Below are 20,736 nucleotides of genomic sequence, written 5' to 3'. Positions count from 1 at the left end.
TGTGGGCTATTGGCACTGCCAGAGTTGGGGAAGTCAAGAAACCAGGCTGGAGCTTCAGGTCAGCCCAGAGAAACCTGAACCTCACCCCATGGGCAAGGGGTACCTGGGGAAGGCCAGAAGATCATGTCACCCAGGCTCAGACAGAGATAGGACCCAGCTGGCACAAGGTCAAGGGGCTGCATAGAAAAGGGGTGAGGGTTTCAATCACCCCCTAACCCCAGGTGTGCCCCCCTCTCCACCCCTGGGGGAAGGAATCTGGTGGGCACGGCACCACACGGTTTCTGGTAGCCGTAATTCCTACAGGAGTGAGAGCCTGAGGCTGGTTGGAGATAGTGACAAACACCTAATTCCCTACTGTGCAGAGCCCCCCCCCCCCAGGTCCATTCCCCTCCTCCCCCCTTTACATCTCTCCCTGGACTCCGCTGTGCTTCCATGCTGCTCAGAACCCTCCCAGCCCCAGGATCTTCCTTTCTACTGCTTATTCTTGCCAGGAGTTTCTCACCAAACGGGCTCCATCCTCACTATCTCAGCCAGCCTCTTTTTGTCCCCGCCCACGTGAGCAGCCCCTCCCACCCTGTCCTAGCTGCCCGCGGGGCGTCCTGACTATAAGGATCTCTCAGAGCAAGGAATTCCAGAGTCCTTCAAGGGACCCCAACCCAGGGCTGTAGCCGGCTGCCCTGAGATGGCCTTCCGACTGTAAAGTCTGTGGCCTCCGAGTGAAAATTCAAATCCAAGGACATTGAAGGGAACTGCACCCAAGTGGTGAGGTTGGTTCCTCCTTCGCCGCGCAAGAACCATGCCACTTGATCCTGGGTGGAGGGAGGTCTGGGGAAAGTCGGGAGTCGAGGCTGGGACACCGGTACCTTAGGATGAAGAAAGTAGAAAAGCAGTACGGGGCAGAAGAACGAATTTTCTCTGAATAAAGTTGCCAGCCCGGGATCTGCAGGACGCGGGCGTTGTGATCTAGCCTTTAATTCAGAGGGAAACTGGCTGGGCGGCGGGGTCTGCCACTGAGGATCGCTCTCAGTTCGGTGAGGGGGTAGAGCGGGAGGGGCCAATGCGAAGGGGCAGGGCCTCGGAGGCGCCTCCGGAGCACGCGGGGAGGCCAAGACCGCAAAAGGACAGGGTAGCCGCTGTGGCGACCTTTGCGCGGGGCGGGGCGGGCCCGGGCTGGGCCGAGTCCCTGGCAACCTCCCGCCCTGAAGCGCGGCGGCGGCGGAGTCCAGAGCCCAGGAGGTCGTGAGGGGCCGTGCCGGGGTCGGGGCACCGCTGCTATGGACATCCCGCCGCTGGCGGGCAAGATCGCGGCTCTGTCGCTTGGCGCCGTCCCTGTGTCCTACGCGCTCAACCACGCCTCGGAGCTCTCACAGTGCGTGCGGGGGGGCGGGGGACAGCGGGCCGCGCTGGGGTGCGTGGAAGGCGCGGGGGAGAGGAGGCACCCCAGGTGGGGCTGGCTCCGGACGAACCCTGAGCCCCTGGCCATTCCCGCCAGGGGTCTGGGTCAGAACCCTCAACCGGGAGTCCTCTTTCCGCTGGACCCCGAGGCTGGGGGTTGGGGGCGCCCCTGAGACGTTTGTGACCGGGGGAGTAGGAACTTTCAGAAGCAGAGCACCCACACACAGGGCAGGGTTTTGGAGGTTTCTCGGGTTTTCCCAGAGATGTGCCCAGCATAGACTCCAAAGTCGCCAAGGGTCAAAGTATTGCCCCAGATAAGGCCCTGGTGACCTGGCTCTTGCCACACAGGTTCTGCTGTACCACCCCTACCAGGCAGTGCCTCCATTTCCTGTTTAAGGCCTGGGACTTTCTTCAGGACTAGCCTACCCTGTCCCTAGCCTCAGTTTCCCCATACATGCCTCAAACTTCCCTGTCTCTGTCTCCTAACCTTAGCCCTGGGTCCTGTGGATCTAGCCACTGGGCACCAGGCATCAGCAAAACCCCTCACACTACTAAACCCAGCTCAACCAAGAATGGGTTGGAGCGAGTCTTGACCATGGGGTTGGCTCCTTGTGTATAAAGTCCTGGCTCCAACCCTCTGGACCTCAAGTGTTCCAGATTGCCTCTGGGAGCCTCAGTTTCTTCACTGTGTAATGAATATAATCCTAAATCTCATCCCATAGTTAGAGTTAAGGATCACGAATTGTGTACAGAATCTGGTACGGTCCCATCTGATTACTATAATTGTCATTGTTGGTCAGATGGGGCCAGGAATGGGGATCCTAGCCATTAGAGGGATTCCAGAGAAGGTAGGGTTCTGCAGAGAATAGAGGGAAGGGGAGAATGTGTGACCTTGGGTAGATCTGCCCTCTCTGGGCCTTGCCGAGTGTTGGGGGCTTCCTGGAAACCTGGCTTCTATGCAACTGGTTGACCTGTCTTATCAGGTCAATCGGGACAGATCAGGGTAGGGGTGGGGTGGACTTTAGCTGGGAGGAGTCAGGAGCTTCATACAGTGAGGTAGGTGTACAGAGCTGGGCACTAGAGACCATTTGGCAGGCGTGGGCGCTGGGTCTGGCCACAGAGAGGCTCAGTGTTGTCGAATGACTGAGCGAATTGAGTCAAATATATCAGCAAGTGGTGGGATAAATCATACAATCAGAAGGGGTTGACAGATGCCCTGTCTACCTGGTCCGGCAATACTCTTTTCGGAGGAGTCAGAGAAGGCTTCCTGGAGGAGGAACAATGTAGATGGGCTATGAAGGGTGGGTAGAAGTTTGCCATCTGGAAGGAATTTCCAGGAGGCGGAAAAAGCTGGGGTAAAAGCCAGGTGATGGGAAAGGGCAGTGTAAGGGAAGGGCTTTTCTGAATGGACAGGTGCTTCAGCCTCATCACCTGGAGCTTCCTGGAGTCTGCTCTTGCCCTCACCAGGGTAGGATGGGGCCTCAGCACTGGGTCTGGCCTCCCTGACTTGGTTTTTCTCTTCACAGCCCCCTTGGGGTGGCCTTGATGAGTGCCCTGATCCTGGGTCAGCTCTTTGTGGCTATCTATAGCCTGTCCCGAGGGGACATGTACTACGATCCACTCTATGCTGGTGAGTCAGTGGGAAGGTTGTAGGGAAGAGAATTGTGTGAGCAAGGGCTTCTCTATCACACTGGTGGGGGGGGGGGCATTGAAGGGCTCCTATACAACTGGAGAACTTCAGAATGAAAAACCCCCATTGACTGGGGAACCTCAAAGGGCCCTCCTGTTCAGACTTGGGGCTCCTGAGAGCAGGAACTGTCTTTTCATCACTCTGGGGTCTCCTGAAGGCAGGAACAGTGCATCTCCCAAACTGGAAACCCCAAAGGCAAGGATTATGCCTCCGCTTGAGGGAGGGTTGTGGTTCATGTGACCTGTGGAATGGGAACTGGGAGTAGTTGGGTCAAGAGTCAATGATTGGATCTGGGTCCCTGCCACAGCCTCAGGCCCGGCCCATACCCAGAACTGCTCTGAAACTCTTCTTGCAGTGTTTGCAGTCTTTGCCTTCACCTCGGTGGTAGATTTCCTTATCGCTCTCCAGGAAGATGGCTACATAGTGGGCTTCATGGAGTTCTATACCAAAGAGGTACGTAGGGGTCAGTCTGGGATACCCCCTGCCTGGCTGCTTGTCTGAGCCCTGCACCTGCCTCTGCAGGGTGAGCCATACCTGCGCACTGCACACGGAGTCTTCATCTGCTACTGGGATGGCATCGTTCACTACCTCCTTTACCTGGCCATGGCTGGTGCCATCTGCAGAAGGTGCGAGGGATGGGTGGGGTAGCACCTGGACCCTGGGAAGCAGGTCAAGTCATCATGTGGGGTCTCAGGCTGGGGTGGAGCCAGAAGTAGGGGAAATTCCGAGGCCTCTTTAGGGCTCCAGCCAGGTGTGGCTGGGAGAAGTTTCTGGGGAATGTCACAGGTGACAGAGGTGGTCGGCTCTCTTCTCGTATGACTGTGCACCTGGGTAGCCACTTCTGTCCTTGGATAGAGAGTCTGACTGTTCATTCCCTCATTTAACTTTCTGTTGTCCCTTTCATCCTGAGCAAAACTGGGAAAGACCCAGAGCTGGGGAGCCCAGGGTGCACCCTGGGTCCTGGCTAGTGGTCTAAGACCAGGGATGGGTATCTACTTGCCATCCCTTCATTTCCCACCCAGGAAGAGGTACCGGAACCTTGGACTGTACTGGTTGGGGTCCTTCGTCATGAGCATCCTGGTGTTTCTCCCAGGAAACATCCTTGGTAAGGACTTGGCTTTGGGGAATCCCACCTCCCCAAGCTGGGTCACTGCCTTGCACCTAGAACCCACACTGGGTCCTCCATTCCCTCCCCAAGGTCTGCAGGGGGCCCCACATGCCTGTCCATGCATGGCCTAAGCCAGCAGCCTGCCTGCCTCTCCCCATTTCTTCTTGGAGGGATGTTTCCAGGGGGAGCCAAGAACAGCTAAAGTGTAGGAGCTGTGTTATCAGGTAAATTGAGGTAGGCCAGTCTAAGGAGCATGGACATCACCTTGTGGGCACTGGAGAACCACACGTGATAAAGCTTGAGCAAGTAGAAAAAGAAAAAAATAAAGAAGGGAAAAAGAAAGCTTGAGCAAGTATGGTATTTGTGAATTGTGACTTCCATTCAGGGACTCTGGCGTGGCCCACCTAAATTAGGGCCCACCCAGGCATGGGAGATCCTTAGTAAAGTTTACTTGTCTCTCCTACCATGACAGGGAAATACGGCTCAGAGATCAGGCCTGCCTTCTTCCTTACCATCCCCTGTGTGCTGGTCCCATGCTGGGCTGGCATAAGGGTCTTCAACCAGTCCCGGGCACCAACCTACTGCACCCCCAATGTAGTAAGTACCTTGCCCCCAGACAGGCCTGTGTCCACTTACCTCAGTCTCCCCCATTTGAGTTGTTTTTGGTCAAAAACATTATCTCGTTGGAAGGATCTCCTTGGTCATTAGGAAAGAAGGGATGAGCCTTTATGGAGTGCCTGTTGGACTGTCAACTTCTCACAGTCTCTCTCCCATGAGCAGGTGCAGGAGGAGCAAAGAAAGGGCCTCCTGCAGCGCCCAGCTGACCTGGCCCTCGTCATATACCTCATCCTTGCTGGATTCTTCACCCTCTTCCGGGGCCTTGTGAGTCTGGCTAGTCTACCCCTCTCCTGCCTTCAGCCTCCCTCCCTGGCCTTCCCTTCCCACATATGTTTACTCAATGCAAAAGGGTCACTGCTCTCCCATCTCATCATCAGGGAAGTTCTTCATTGAGTCTGACCTGAGTGTTTTATCACAAAGCCCCACTCCCTGTAGCCTTCTCCCCAGCTCCAGAGTCTGAGCTGACTCTGGAGCTGGGGAGGGCAGAGTGAGGGGTGTGGGCCTCGCCTGGGAGAAGGCTTCTTGTGGGAGGGATGTTTGAGGTGAGTTGTTGGTCTGTCTGTTGGCCCCAGGTGGTGCTTGACTGCCCCACAGATGCCTGCTTTGTCTATATCTATCAGTATGAACCATATCTGCGGGACCCTGTGGCCTACCCAAAGGTGCAGGTGAGGAAAGGACCATGATCTTGTCATGCGTAGGGGTCCACTGGGCTTCTTTGAAGCAGGTGCTAAAAATATAAATCAAACTGGCAGAAGCACAAATGGAATTATTGTCCTATCAAAAAAGTATAGGCATAGTCTCAGGTATGGCTGGATCTGGGAGCTCAAGGAGAACTCTGTCTCTGGGCTCTGCTTTCCTTGCATGGGCTCCACTCCCAGGTGGCCCCTTTGTGGGATGGCAGAGAGAGCCTTGAGCAGCTCCAGGCTTCCTTCTGCACTTCTTAGCTACCCCAGAGGAACGTGAGTCCTTATCTCCCCAGAGCTTAAGTACAAGTGTCAGGCAGTCTCTGATTGGCCAGGTTTGAATCACATGACCATCATGTAGCTGATCATTTTGGCCAGGAGTTAAGGTGGGTGGGCTTGGTGGGTATGTGGGGGGAGTGAGGCATGGGGGGGATCCCAAAAGGAAACAGAGGTGCAGGTTGCACAGGGTAGGATATACAGAGAGCCTCCATCCTGGGTGGGGTCAGAGGCTAGCCAGATCCTCCGCCCCCTCCTGAGGGGTCTCGGGAGATCCATCTGGAGCATCTGCTCATCTTGTTGGCTGTATGCCCCCAGATGCTGGTGTATATGTTCTATGCATTACCCTTCTATGGCCTGGCTGCCTATGCCCTTATCTTCCCTGGCTGTTCCTGGCTGCCTGACTGGGCCTTGGTGTTTGCTGGAGCCATCGGCCAGGTGAGGTGGGGTAGGGTGTTGGGGGGGAGGGAGAGTGGGTACATAGGAAGAAAGTTGCTGCCTACCCATCAATTTCTTTTGTGCTCTTCCTGAGCAGGGTGGTGCTGGGCCCCTGAGAGGCCTAGCCCCAGCTCAGTACCCCAGGATTCCCTGGCCTTGAGAAGAAAGAGCCAGACACAGATTCCCCTCAACCCTATGGGGTCAGGATTGAAGAGAGGGAGAGATAGAGGCTGAGAGGAATTACAGAGGGGACAGATTTCTTAAAAGAGAGGGCATAGGAACTGGGCTTAGACAAATGAGTATGAGTTCTCCAGGCAGGAAAGGGCATTCCAGGAATGGGAACAGCATAAGGAAAGGCACAGAGGGGGGCAGTGATAAAGGCAGAGGCAAGAGAAATTGGCAGCTAGATGCTGAGGGTTTTGAACTCTGACATTGGGGGCTTGTGTGTAGAAAGATGGAGAGCTATAGGTGGTGTCTGAACAGTGGAGGACTCAGAGTGTGTGTGCGGGGGGGGGGGTATTTCTGGGTTCCTCATGGGATATGATAAAGGCTGGGCCAAGGTCAGAGCAGTGGGAACCAGGAGGACATCTATGGGGTAGAATCAACAAGATTTGTGTCAAGGGCAGCTGCCTGGGGTGGGGAAGAGCTGGACCCAGGTTTGAGAGATGGGGTGCAGGGTCCAGCAGACAGAGTGAACATGGTTCTGGTTAGGCAGCTGGGGAGAAGCTCACAGACAGATGTACAAGGACAGACAGGACCTGTAGGGACAGGGATATTTAGAGACAGACAGATGGACTGGACAGGGGAGACAGGTAGGTCAGCAGAGCCAGCGAGATGGGGACGGGGACCCTCTGGGCTCCCCAGGATGGAATGTTGGTGGTGCTGGGACTGGTTCTCTTCCAGCTCCTGACATCTATCCTCCCTGTGTGGCCATCAGGCGCAGTTCTCGCACATGGGTGCCTCCATGCACCTGCGCACACCCTTCACCTACCGTGTGCCAGAGGATGCCTGGGCCTGCTTCTTCGTGTGCAACATGCTGTATGCGCTGGGCCCCCACCTGCTGGCCTACCGTTGCCTGCTGTGGCCAGCCTTCTTCCTGCGCCTGAACCCAGGCTCCCCAGCCTCCCACAAGAAGCAGCACTGAGGGGGCCCATGGGACTCCCCAGGACTCCTTTAACACACCCAGCTGGCCCTGCCCCCAGAAGGATGGGCTGGGTTTTTTAGAAGCAGGAGGTACATCCCTGGTGTCTTTGTTTTTGGCTATGGTGGTTTCAAGGCCAGCGGGTGGGATGAGAGACCCAAAAGCCAGGTGTTCAGACAGAGGGCCACAGCCACGCTCAGCTGTCACTGGTCCCTAACCCCTACTGATTCTTTTACTCCCTTGCCAAATTTATCCATTACCCCCATGGATCCTTTTACTAAAAGCCCTTTTGATGCCCAAAATGTTGCTGCCTGAGTGTTTCAGAGGGCAGGGGTGAGGGACTATCTTCTCAGACCCCACAAAGGCCCACCATCACTGCCAGTGTGATTGTCAGGAGCTGAAGGTGCCAGACAGCAGAAGTCTGCCTCTGGTTGGTGTGCACAGCTCCACTTTCCAAATGGGGAAAATAGAGGCTTGGGGAGGATCAGAACCTGCCTGAAGTCACAGTCAGGACAAGAGCCTGATGAATTATAATAATAGTATGGCACCATTATTAAGCACCTACTATTTACCATGCTGAGGGTTAACCTCACATACTATAATATGCTGGATCTCATCCCATATTCCAGATGGGGAAACTGAGCCTGCAGGAGGTGAAGGTCCTAGTCTGAGGTCATACGTCCCGATGCAACTGAGCTAGGAACCAAGCCCTGGCCAATTCAAGCACAAAGCCCATAACCCTTTCTCTGCTGTCTGGTTGGCTCGTACTTTGGGGAAACAGCCTGGGGAGGCAGGCAGTCAAGAGGTTGGGGGAAGAGCTCATTGTTTCCTGGTTTGATTATTGAACCTGGGTGAAAGGCAGGTTCAGGGGTGACAGACCCAGAGAAGGGTCAGGGGCTTGATCAGACTCCCCTGCTCCTCACCCCTGCCAACACTTATTAGGCATCTATTGTATGTCTAGCCACTGGACCTTCACCAAAGAATCAGTACTCCATGTCCCAGAGGTGGAAACAGGTTCAGAGAGACCAAGCTGTCTTCTAAGGTCTCAGAGTGGGTGAGGGGCAGAGTTGGATTTGGGTCTGTTGCTGCACGAGTGGGTGACTGTTGTGGGGCCCCCACCACGCAGAATGAGCCCCTTTTCCATACCAGAGCCCAGGACAACGGGATGGGCACCCAGTGGAAAACGGGGAACACAGACCTGCAGGCCCCTTTCTCCGGTTACTCAGCTCCCTGCCCACGCAGGGTATCTGAGGTGGACGACTCCTGCGTTTTAAACATGGTTAAACTGAGCCCCAGAGAGGTTCCTCCGCGGGCCTACAGTCAGCCAGAAAGGGTAGGGAACTGGTTCTGCTCTCGCTATCCAGCGTGTTCCTTCCCCCGCCCGCTCCCGGGTTTCCTTTCCGCGGAGCTCGCGCCTCCGCTTTCCCTTTAACAACCCCCCACCCCTACCCTCGCCACCTTGTCCGCCTCCCTCCTCCCCTTGCAGGCAGTCGCCCGGATTGCGCCCGCTGAGACCTGCCTAGTCCTTCCTGTAAGTGCCAGGAGAGCAGTCCTGGCGCGTAGGGTCCGCTCGGCGCCGGCCGTACGGGCAGCATGGTGAGTGGGGCCACCTCACGGGTCCGGGTAGGTCCCTCTCTGGGATCCTGCCTCTGTTTCTACGCCCCTCCGTGTTTCTCTCTCCAGTCTCTCTCCCTCTCCCATCCCTTCTGTCTCCTGACCTCCTTCTCGAACTCTCTGCGTCTCCCTCTTTTTTTCCTGATTTCTTTTTTCTTCCTCTCTGAGTCTCTCTGTCTCTCGCTACCCCAGCGTCTCCCTCTTGTCTGTGTTTCTCTCCTCTCGCTCTCTCTTCTTTTTCGGTCTCTGGCGCTCCCTCTGCATCTTTGTCTCTCCCTCTGCATGTTTCTCTCCGACTTTTCTTCCTCTTCTTACTCCCTCTCGCTCTCTCTCCCGTCTTCATCTCTCCCTGCTTTTCTGTCCCTTTCCCTTCTCTCTCTCTCTTTCGTCTCTCTGTGTCTCTGTGTCTCTCCCTCTCTCCACGACTTCCCCGCCCCCGCCCCCCACCCCGCCGGGTTTGCTGCAGTCTCCTGGCGCAGGAATAACCTTGCCGCCGCCGCCGCTCCGGCTCCTCCCTCCTCCCGCTCCCTCTGCTCCGGCGCGAAAGAGAAGGGGGCGGGGCTCCGAGCTCCGAGTTGAGGTTGGGGGATCGGGCGGGACTGAAGGAAGGTGAGTTCAGGGGCGTGGGCTCTGCACTAGAGCGAGGGTAGGAGGTCGCAGGAGAGGGAATGGGGACGGGGGGCATTGCCAGCCAGGTTCCTCTGGGACCCTAGCCGAGGATGAGAGTGGCACTTGAGAAGTTCTCGCTGCGGAGGAGGGCCAAGGGGCTAGTCTTCCTAACGGCAAAGGCCAGGAGGTTGGACTGAGTGCCCGATGCCCCCAGGTGTGGGCCCCGTCGGCCCTCGGTGCCTGCGCGCTCTGGGCTGCGGCCTGGGGAGTCTTGCTGCTTGTGGCCCCCGCGGGGGCGCAGCGCGGCCGGAAGAAGGTCGTACACGTGCTCGGTAAGTCAGTGAGCAGTGGCCAAGTGTGATCGCCAGGGTGCATGGACCGGGTAGGGGTGGGGGGATTGGGCGTTCCTGAAGGCCACAGTCACCCCAGCTCCTCCCCCTCCCAGTTCTCCTCCCTGAGCCCCTTTACCCATTTGGTTTACCCCCACTCAAGTTTAATAACCACATCCCCTTCCAGGGCCCCCCTCCCTAGGTTTCCCACCCCACCCCTAGGACCTCTTCTGAACCCTTCTTGGTCGCCCACAGAGGGCGAGTCGGGCTCGGTGGTGGTGCAGACAGCGCCCGGGCAGGTAGTCAGCCACCGGGGTGGCACCATCGTCTTGCCCTGCCGTTACCACTACGAGGCAACCATCCACAGCCATGAAGGTGTCCGCCTCAAGTGGACTAAAGTGGTGGAGCCGCTGGCCTTTACCGATGTCTTCGTGGCGCTGGGCCCCCAGCACCGGGCGTTTGGCAGCTACCGCGGGCGGGCAGAGCTGCAGGGCGATGGTCCTGGGGACGCCTCCTTGGTTCTCCGAAATGTGACGCTGCAGGACTATGGGCACTATGAGTGCGAGGTCACCAATGAACTAGAAGATGACACTGGCATGGTCAAGCTGGACCTGGAAGGTGACCAATCTGTGGGCAGGATGAGACACATTTCTAAGGGAGGAGAGGGGAGGGTATTGCAAGGAAGAGAAACGAAATCTTTGGCCTGAAGGATTTTAGAAGCTTGGTGGAGTGAGTTTGATTCAGAGTGATTTTTGCTACCCAGGAACACTATAATGTCTAAAAGGGTGCTGGTGGCATCTAGTGGGTAAAGGCCAGGGATATTGTGATATATACCACAAAGCACAGGACAGTCCTCCACAGCAAAAAATGACCCAGTCCAAAATACCAATAATGATGATGTTGGGAAACCCTGGAATAGGATTCAGGCACAGTGAGATCCAGGCACTCACACCATGTCAGGAATCCGTCCCTCAGCTCTGCTTCACTGGATGGGTTTTCCTCTTGCAAGTTTCCTCTGATGATACTAAAAATTCGTGGCAGGCTTCCACCCTCCCAGCTTAGCAACTGATTTTCTAGAAGTGCTAGAGTCTCAGAGTTGTCATTCATTGGACCCAGCTTTTGAGTCATGTGCCCATCTCTGGCTGGGAGACTGGGGGTGCTCTGATTGGCTGACAGTGGAACTGGGAGGTGGTGTTTCTATCTGAAGAATTCCCTTCCACCTGGTTTGCCTTCTTCAGTCATTTAGAAGATGCTTGGAAAGAGTTTAGGGCCTTCACTTGCCAAACTTCCCAATGATAGCAAATAACAACAATAATAGCAGCAGTTCTCCTTCACTGGGTGTTTTCTATATGCCAGGCACTTGGTAAAGAGCTCTCTGGAGTTTCTCATTTAATTTTCCCGAAACCCCTGAGGATGATTCAACTGGCTCAGAGAGGTTAGACCCTTGCCAAGGGCATATCATAATGAGTAGCAGAGCCAGGACTTGAATCCTGGTCTGTCAGGCTCCAGGTCTTCTCCCAGGCCCCTTGTTTGTCTCCTTCCTGCATCTGCTGAGAGTACCCAACTCACCCCCAAGGTCCGCCCTTCAAACACAGACAGAACACTCGTGAGCTGAATTGACTGCGAATCTGATGAGGGATGAGTTATAACGACTGACGGTGGAAGGTACTGCCCTGAACAATGCTGGGGATCAAAGGGAGTTTTGCCCAGGGTCAACCTTTGAGGGGTTCCCAGTGTGGGGGAGCCAGCACATAGACATTCCCAGCCTTGTGGACTCAGGGCTTGATTAGAGGGAAGGCCCCAGTGCTGGGAGAGAATGTCAGAAGCACAATGGAGGAGGGTTGTGGGAGCTGGGTTTTGAAGGATGAATAGGAGTTCAACAGGTGGAAAGAACATGAGCAAATGTCTCCAGCGGTGGAAAGGGGGTAGACATGGTCAAGTATGTTAAGGAGGGTCAAGTGAACCAAGCTTAAGGCAAAGGGAGCCATAAGGGGTGTGAGCTGGGAAAAGCATGGTCAGGTCTGAGACCAGAGTGAGGGATGGACTAGAAGATCTAGGTTGAAGAGACACAGGACACCCCAGATGTCAGGTGGGTGGGGGATGGTTGGGGAACCTGAGCTGACCCCTATGTGTCCTCCCAGGCGTGGTCTTCCCTTACCACCCGCGTGGAGGCCGCTACAAGCTGACCTTCACAGAGGCACAGCGCGCATGCGCTGAGCAGGATGGCATCCTGGCGTCGGCTGAGCAGCTACACGCGGCCTGGCGCGACGGCCTGGACTGGTGCAACGCCGGCTGGCTGCGCGACGGCTCGGTCCAGTACCCGGTCAGCCAGCCCCGGGAGCCCTGCGGCGGCCTGGGCGGGGCCCGCAGCTCTGGGGTTGGCGGAGGTTCCTCCGGGGGCGTGCGCAACTATGGCTACCGCCATAACGTGGGGGAACGCTACGACGCCTTCTGCTTCACGTCCAACCTCCCGGGTGCGTAGGCTCCGCCCCTGGGAAGACGCGCTCTCCTCCTGAGACATGTCCCTTCCGGGTCCCCCTACCTCTCAGTTTGTTTTTCCCACCCCATCCCCAGTTTCCTCTCTCCCACCCTTGCCTTCTGGGGGACAGACCAGGAGATCCCTTCCCTGAGACTGCCACACCGCGTAAATCAACGCTGCTCGCGCCTAGGCTGGGGTGCCGGGTAGCCGGGCAGGGGATGCTCTTTAATCTCGAGGCTGACGTCCTAGGCTGCAGGGTGGCGGGGGGGGGGGGGGGGGTCCTGAATCTCCAGGGGGCCAGGTCCGGAGAGCGGCTCTAACCACTCCCCCAACCCCCCTCAGGACGCGTATTCTTTCTGAAGCCCCTGCGTCCGGTCCCCTTCTCTGGAGCAGCGCGTGCGTGTGCAGCGCGCGGTGCTTCTGTGGCCAAGGTGGGGCAGCTCTTCGCCGCGTGGAAGCTGCAACTGCTGGACCGTTGCACCGCAGGCTGGCTGGCAGATGGGAGCGCGCGCTACCCCATCGTGAACCCCCGCGCGCGCTGTGGCGGCCACCGGCCCGGCGTCCGCAGCCTCGGCTTTCCCGACCCTGCGAGAAGACTCTTCGGCGTCTACTGCTACCGCGCGCCTGGCGCACCCGACCCAGCTCCTGGGGGCTGGGGCTGGGGCTGGGCCGGAGGCGGCGGCTGGGCCGGAGGAGCACGTGACCCGGCTGCCTGGACCCCACTGCGCGTCTAGGCCCCGGCGCGGAGGGCTGGGGGTTTGGGGGCTGGCTGAGTTCCCTGTTGTCCCCTGGAGACGGACCACGCCTCCTGCCGTACCCTGCAGGCTGACCAGGCTTCTATGATCACTGACCACACCCCCAGACTGGCCAGTCCAAGGAGACAAGTCCCCTGGAGGCTCCTGGACACAGACCAACCTCCCCTTTCTCGGACAGTGGATTTCCCCTCCTCCTCTTGACTTTCTCCAGCAGAGCAGACACCCCCCTGAAGGACAACAGACCCCAAGATCTCTTGAAGACTACTCCTCCTAAGGTCACCTGGACACAGACGGAACCACTGTGGTTACCTGGAGGCTGAAACCCCTGAGATTATCTGGAGACTGGCCGCATGCCCTCTGCATCTCCCTGGAGACTGAAGACTTAACAGTCACTTGGCAACTGAACCATCCTCCCATCACCTGTAGAGAAACTAAAAACCACAGATTTCTACAGGTGGACCTGTGGGCTCCTGTCCTCTTCCCCACAGTGACCTGGAAATTGGTTACTCCTATCATTGCTCCCCACACACACACATTCCCTGAAATTTTCACAGTAACAGACCAAGTTCCCAGGTCACCATCGAGAACAGCCCCATCTCTCCAGTTTCAGAAAAGACTACCTTTTGTCACTGCTAAGACAGATTGAAACGCCCCAACTGGCTCGCATGACTGGCTGCCCCACCCTCAGGTATCTCTCTGGAAGGGCAAGTCCACCCTCACCTGTCCTCCTTTTTCCTGGCTGTCACCAAAGAGACCATCCCTAAGGACACAGGGGCCCCATAAGATCCATGCTACGAAGGCAAGCCACCCCACTTCCCATTGTCACCAGCCCAGCTTTTACCTGTCACCTAGAGGCACACAGCGCTTCCCTTGTCAATCACACCCATGGAGATAGTGCCTCCCTCCTCTAGCTGTAACCATGGATACCACACATTCCCCATCTCACCAACTCCCATCCCAGAGTCCTACAACTCCACTTCAGTTGTCCCCACCCTGGCCAACAGCCATGGAGACCACCCTCCCTCCAACTGTCCAGAGAGTGAACCAACATTCGGTTCTGCTTTCACCATGGAAACAGGCTGCCCTTTATCCAGGCCCACCCCAGCTCCTTGCCACCCTCCAAGTTCCACACCTATTGCCATGGAGACCAAACTGGAGTGTGAGGTAACAGAACACCTGTCTCCCTAGGCTTTTCCTTGTTGGCAGGGCCCTTCCCACCAAGTTGTCACCATAGAGACTGTTAATGTCATCCCCATGACAACAGACCCCCCCTTCTCTCAGGAACTTCTCACCATGGGCGGGAGCTGCACCCTATAGGGCTTACTGGCTGCCCCTTCACCAGGTGGGCTCAGCAGCAGGCAGCCTCCCTAGACAGGGCTGGATTTCTGGAGCTGCTGGACACCCTCCAATTGCACGTTAACTATATCCCAGACAGCAGCTGTGCACAGCACACCCTTGGGACACCCAGGTGTTTTCATTGCCTCTGTACAAATGAGCAAACCCAGGCACTGGCATGCCTTGGCCCTTTGAGCTGTGCAAGCACTGGGCTCCCCTTTTCCTCTCTAAGATCCCATCCCCATTCTCACCAAGCTCTTCTCTCCTTCCCTAACACCACCCCCCAATTTTCTCCTTAGAAATCCAGGAGAGATAGAATGTCTTAAACCTCAAAATCCACTTTGAGCTCCAGGTTTTAAGGGGAGATTCTTTTTTTAAAAAAAAAATTACTGATTTTAGAGAGAGAGGGGGGGAGAGAGAGAGAGAAAAGAAACCACATTGATTTGCTCCACTTATGTATGCATTCATTGATTGATTCTTCTTTGTGCCCTGACCAGGAATCAAACCTGCAGCCTTGGTGTATTGGGATGATGCTCTAACCAACTGAGCTCCCTGGCCAGGGCTTAAGGGGAGATTCTTGCTAAGAAGTCAGGACCCAGCCAAACTCCCCAGTGTAGAGAACCACTCTGCCATGGGAAATCCCAATTCTATGGTCTTGCCTGGAGTAGCACTGAGGACCCTCCTAGAGCCCTCTTTACTGTCCCATCCATCTCAAGGAAACCCATCTGTGGGTTGGGAACCAGGTTAGCTTGGGTTCTAATCCTGCCTGTGACCAAGTGGCAAAACCCCTGAGCCTATTTCCTTCTCTGTACCAGGGCTGTTCTGAGGTCCCAGTGAGTTCAAAGCATACAGAAGAGATCAATATTTATTTTTATTTTTTATGAATAAGAAAAAGAGGCAGCCAGTGAATAATTAACTTCAAAATGCAGTCTGGTGGCCCTGGCCAGTTTGGCTCAGTGGTTAGTGTGTCGGCCCACGTTTGCAGGCTCGGTCCCCAGCCCCTGCAGGATGCAACCAATCAATGTGTCTCTCTCACACCGATGTTTCTCTCTCGCTCTCTCTTTCAAGCCCCCTCCCTCCCTTCCACTCTCTCTGAAAAGCAATGGAAAAAAATATCATTGACTGAGGATTAAAAAATCACAAAAAACCAAAATGCAGTTTGGTGGACAAAATGTTTCCCAGTGGGGGGTACTTGATGATAATTCAGTCAGAAGTCTCCCGTCATTTCTCAGGACCACATCCCACTCCTCAGTCTCCTCTCCCTTTGCCCATCCGCCCCCCCCCCCCACTTTTCTTTGAGCTACCCCGATGAGCCTGGCCCTGCTCAGGCCTGTCGTGATTGGGTCACTGACAAACCCAGTGGTTCCTCTTAATACCCAGGCAGGAAGTGTGTGAAACTGAATGGGGAGTTCCCGCTTCAGGAAGGCAGAGAGGTTACAAATTTTCCCAAAGTATAGGTGGAGTGGGGTGGGGGTAGTATGGGCTGAAGAATATTGGGAGTTTCTGGGATACAAACAAAGGGACAAGAGAAAAAAGTGTGATTTGGTGGTAAAAGATGGTCGATGTAACTGCTCATCCTTCAATACCGGACTTGACCAAGCTTCCAGACGCAAACCGTTCCTCTAAATGCAGAGTCCAGCTCCTTGGTTAGACTGCCTTGGGCTCCAGCTGGGCCTTAGCCTCCTCAAATAGGGGACTGGTGAGGGGCATGTTTCCAGAGATTTGTGCATAGGAGTTCTTTCATCCTGCCTTTTCCCGGCTGGCATCCTTTCTCCCACCATTCTAGCTCCTTGATTTCCGGTGTGTATGTAACTCTCTCCTCACATAAGATATGGAGGAACTGACTCCACCCCCTTCCAGCTCAGCCAATGAATGACATGGCCCATCTCCCTGGGCAGCCTTGATTGGTCCAGGGATGGACTTGGACCCATGCAGACCAATGAGATGTAGTCCCTGGGATTTTGGTGGATGATTGGGTGGAGGGAACCTCCCTTCTGCTGGGGTCACTGCACTGTTGGAGCCCACCAGGGTCCACCAGGAGGACAGCTAAGGGATGGAACACTCCCTGAAGCCAGATATTAAGAAAAACGTCTCTGTCTCTCTCTTTCTCTCTCTCTCTCTCTCCTCCCTCTCCTCCCTCTTCCCCCTCCCCCCCATCCTCTACCACCCAGTTTACTTACCAGAGACATACAAAGTTCCTTACCTGTCCCTCCAGAGCTGTTTTATGTTCAGTCAAGCAGACATACATATATGTTTCTTTCCCCCACTTTTACACAAATGTTGGCAGCATATACTTTCTTATATTGTAAAATTTATATAACATAAAATTCACCATTGTAAACGTTTTAAAGTGTTCCATTCAGTGGCATTTAGCACATTTATAATGTGCAAACCATCCGGCTCCAAAACATTTTCATCACCCCAAAAGAAAGCCCACCCCCCATTAAGCAATTACTCCCCATTCTTTCCTCCCCCCACTGCCCTGGAAAATGCTAATCTACTTTCTGCATCTATGGATTTGCCTATTCTAGATATTTCATATAAATGAAATCAAACAATATATGTCCTTTTGTGTCTGGCTTCTTTCACTCAGCTTAATGTTTTTGAGGTTTATCCATGTTGTAACTTGTATCAGTGCTTCATTGTTTTTATGGCCGAATAATATTCCATGGTATGTACAGACCACATTTTATCAGTTGGTGGGCATTTGGGTTTTCCACCTTTTGGCAGTTTGTGAGTAACACCACTGCTATGAACATTTGTGTACCATATGCACTTTAAAAGTAACTCTTCTTTTACTTAGTAATGTATTTTTGAGATAGTTTCCATCAACATGTAAGGATTCCCCCAAAACATTTTTTGAAGGTTGGCAGAGTTTGCATTGTTTGGTTGCACCATAATTTTTACAGCCACTCTCCTGTGGACACTTAGTTTCCCATATTTTGCTGTTAGTAATAAGCACCCACATCATCTCACACAAGTACAACTGGAGGATGCTATCAGTTGATTGATCAAGGGGTCAAAACTTGCCATTTTGACAGTGATCTCCACCCCTTCTTAGAGGTGGGCCCAATATATATCCCATCAGTAATAGATGTACTTGCTGTCTCCACACGTTCTCCCCAGCATCGTGTTATCACTTTTTACCTTAGCCAACATAAGTGAAGGTGGTATCTCACTGTGGTTGTCACTTGCAGTTCTCTTATGTGTGAAGCTGAACATTCTCCTCTTTGATCTTAGGTGCAGGTGGTTGAGTAAATCATAAACCACTGTCAGTTTAGGTATATTGTCATCATTGGTCTATGCAAAGCTTCCTCTCTTGGTAGATTTGTTTATTCTCTTTTTAAAAAATATGCTCTTCTTTATCTTGGTGTTGATGCGAAATGTGTGTTATTTTGTTTGGCATATGTTGTAGTTTAAGAGCCATCTGTATTTCTTTTTCTGTGAATGTTTTGTTCATATCCTTTGCACACTTGGCTGATGGATTATTAAGCTTTCTTTTTCCTATTGATTTGTAGGAGCTCTTTATTTATGAAGACAAGAAGTCCTTTACCTCTGTTTGAAAATTGTTTCTAAGTTTGGCATTTGCCTTTTGACCTGGCTTATGGTATTTGTTGCCATTATCACTTTTAGAATAAAGCCCCAACTCCTCACTACAGTCCACATGGCCATGAATAGTCCATCTTTTGCCTCTCTGCCCTCACCTCCCTCTACTCTCTATTTCTGTCACTCTACTGTTTCTCAAATGAGCCATGTTCCCTTTTGCAAGAGGATTTTTGCCTTTGCTCTTCCCTCTGCCTGAAACTCTTTTCCTTTCTTCTCTTCCTTGTCTAATTAATGCAACTCCTCCTTTAGATCTCATCTGCCTCCTCTAGGAAGCCTTCCCTGACTACCTCCCAGGTATCATGTCTGTCCTATTTACCACTATCTCCTCAGCACCCAGCACAGTATACAGCTCATAATAGCTTCTCAGTAAGTACCTGCTGAGTGAATGAATGAAGACAGTGTCAGGAGGTGACAGGCATGTTGAACTGTTAAAATTTTTTATTAAAATGTCCAAGTAGTACATTAATATCCACAGTGTCAGATACTACAGACCCACAGAACACTGCAGCTCACAGCAAAACCAGTGGAACCCAACGCTGTTCACACGCACACACGCATGCCACACATGTGGCACACACAAATACACACATCCCAAAGGAAAAGACCAAAAGACAAGCCACCCACTTTCGAAAAGACCAGAGACCCTCCCACCATGGAGCTGGGGTAGGGGCAGGGCAAGGGGCTGAGGGGACCAAGTCAGGGAGCATAAACTAAGACCCTCCCCAAAAATGTTGCATCCCTAGCCCCCCCAACAAAGGAAAAATTTTTTATGATATGGATGACTGAAGATGTTATTATATTTTTTAAACCAAGAATTATCAAAGCAAGAAGGCAAACCTATAACCCTGGGCTTTCTCAATGATAACCATATGGTAGAACAGTGGGCAATGTCTATAGCAGGGAAGACTGAAGACCCTGTCAAGGCTGAGGGTCTAGTATGCGCTTCTCAATCTTTGTGTGTGGGAAGGAGCGCAATCATGTTTCAATCCCTTCCCCAATGTAGAGAGCAGTGTTTAGAGTCAGGCAGAGGCATGACCAAATCCTTATTTCCCTCTTAGCTGTGACTTCAAGCCAGTGTCTTTCTCTTATCCGAGCCTGTTTTGTCATGTGTAAAATGGGAACATAATGGTTCCTAAGTCAATGGGCTGTTGAGAAGATTCAAGGAGATAGTGTGTAAGTTATTAGTATGGTACCTACTCCAAAGTTGTCAACTATAGTTATTACTTCCCAGGAGGGATATAGGCTCAGTCAACACATTCCTTTCTCTGCTGAACCCTCAGATGGACAGTATATTTGCTTATTTCCCTTTCCTGTAGAGCAGGGTTGGGGAACACCCGGCCGGCTCTGTAAAAGGCCTGCAAAATCATTTGGTCTGGCCCTGCCAAGGCAACTGCAGGCAGGACTTGAAATTCAAGAAACCTAGGAGCTTTTTTCATAGCTAATTTTTAAGTTGATAATTTTGTATGGCCAGCAAATGATGTTATAGCCAAATGCCCTTGGCAGAGAAAAGGTTCCCTGCCCCTGCTGGCAAGTCATTCTTCACTGTGGTTTTCAACACTAATCCAAAAATTTTTACCCAGACTGGAGGGGCTAACAGTAGACAAAACATGGAGGAAAAGCTGTGGATCTTTCCTCCTAGAGATCAGGGAGCTGGGTCCTGGCATTCAGCTTGGAAAGTCCTTCTATAGGTTGCAGATTGGGGGAGGAAGGCCAGGTGAGTTCTTTCCCACTTAAAAAAAGCTTTAAAAAAAACTATGAGAGAAAAATGTGTGTGTGTGTTTCAGTTTCAACACTGCCTCTCTCTACAACATGACTGCAAGCAGATGTCACTACTTCAATTTTTAAGCATTTCTAGTCTTCCAGGCAATGGATGGAGACAGGGACGGGGTGGGTGTAGGGGTAGGACCCAGGGCTGTGCACTACCAATGTCTGCTTGAGGGATGGGTATGGGCACTGATCTAGAAAACTTGGCACCTCCTTGGTCCAGGAAGGAGGCTCTTTGTCTCCCTGAGAGATGGAGGGGGAAGAAATCTGGGCTTGTCAAGCCCTAAATATCCTCTCATCTGTGTGTGTATGTGTGTGTGTGTGTGTGTGATTCACCACACATGCAGAACCACCAAATCTCAGCTTTGGGACAAGACCTGGGAGGATAAGCAGTACCTTCCCTTCATTGCCCACATATTGCCCTGACTATTCTGACCCCTAACTCTGAGGGCATGGAAAGAAGCTGTTCTAAAAACATTCCTAAAATTCAGTACATAGGAGTTCAACACTGTTTATCCACCAAGACCAAAGACTGAACTTGGGTTCAAGTCCAAGGTAATGGAAGAGCAGTCGTCAAGTTCAAGCAGTGTGCTTCCATGTAGTTTCCTACTCCCAAAGCCAGTGACTTTCACTAAAGGCGTCAGGCTGCATTTAGGACATGTGACAGTTTACGAAGCCTGAATCTCTGGTGTGAAAAGTAAATCCTTAGTGCAAATCCAAACATACACTCTTGCACCCTCATCAAAGCCTCATTTCAACAACTGGCAATTAGCCTTGCCAACAAAAGACTAAACCAGTGCAAAGAATGATCTTTGCCAATTGTGCTTCCCTCCACTGAGAGATTCTCCCAGAGTCCAGCCTGACTAGAACTGGGTTTTCAGACACATGGCTGCACC

The 20,736-nt window shown here is 53.2% G+C and overlaps 3 protein-coding genes across 4 annotated transcripts in view; 2 read left to right on the top strand and 1 right to left on the bottom strand.

Annotated features, from left to right (window-relative positions):
* Positions 1-1,144: 1,144 nt before the first annotated feature.
* TM6SF2 (transmembrane 6 superfamily member 2) lies at positions 1,145-7,654 on the top strand. 2 transcript variants are annotated; one of them, XM_081134124.1, is made up of 10 exons: positions 1,145-1,369; positions 2,922-3,025; positions 3,441-3,538; positions 3,608-3,711; positions 4,108-4,190; positions 4,666-4,790; positions 4,974-5,075; positions 5,384-5,476; positions 6,089-6,208; positions 7,146-7,654. In XM_081134124.1, exons 1-10 carry the CDS (start codon positions 1,275-1,277, stop codon positions 7,350-7,352), a joined length of 1,131 nt encoding a protein of 376 aa, XP_080990250.1. In that variant the 5' UTR covers positions 1,145-1,274; the 3' UTR covers positions 7,353-7,654. The 2 variants fall into 2 exon arrangements, with proteins under 2 accessions (XP_080990250.1, XP_080990249.1); XM_081134123.1 differs by having other exon boundaries at positions 4,971-5,075.
* Positions 7,655-7,793: 139 nt separating this feature from the next.
* Positions 7,794-16,441, top strand: HAPLN4 (hyaluronan and proteoglycan link protein 4). Its single transcript, XM_081134122.1, has 5 exons — positions 7,794-8,945; positions 9,787-9,904; positions 10,157-10,519; positions 12,043-12,375; positions 12,723-16,441. The coding sequence occupies exons 1-5, from the start codon at positions 8,943-8,945 to the stop codon at positions 13,112-13,114; spliced, it is 1,209 nt and encodes a 402-aa protein (XP_080990248.1). The 5' UTR covers positions 7,794-8,942; the 3' UTR covers positions 13,115-16,441.
* Positions 16,442-18,497: 2,056 nt separating this feature from the next.
* Positions 18,498-20,736, bottom strand: part of NCAN (neurocan) — a 26,136-nt gene continuing 23,897 nt past the window's right edge. The window contains exon 15 of the mRNA XM_081135539.1: positions 18,498-20,736. This exon is cut by the window's right edge and continues 327 nt beyond it. The gene's annotated coding sequence lies outside the window, so the exon portion shown is untranslated.

Source organism: Miniopterus schreibersii (genome assembly GCF_964146895.1).
Source record: "Miniopterus schreibersii genome assembly, chromosome: 4".
NCBI classification, from domain to species: domain Eukaryota; kingdom Metazoa; phylum Chordata; class Mammalia; order Chiroptera; family Miniopteridae; genus Miniopterus; species Miniopterus schreibersii.
This window is presented reverse-complemented; position numbering and strand designations above follow the sequence as displayed.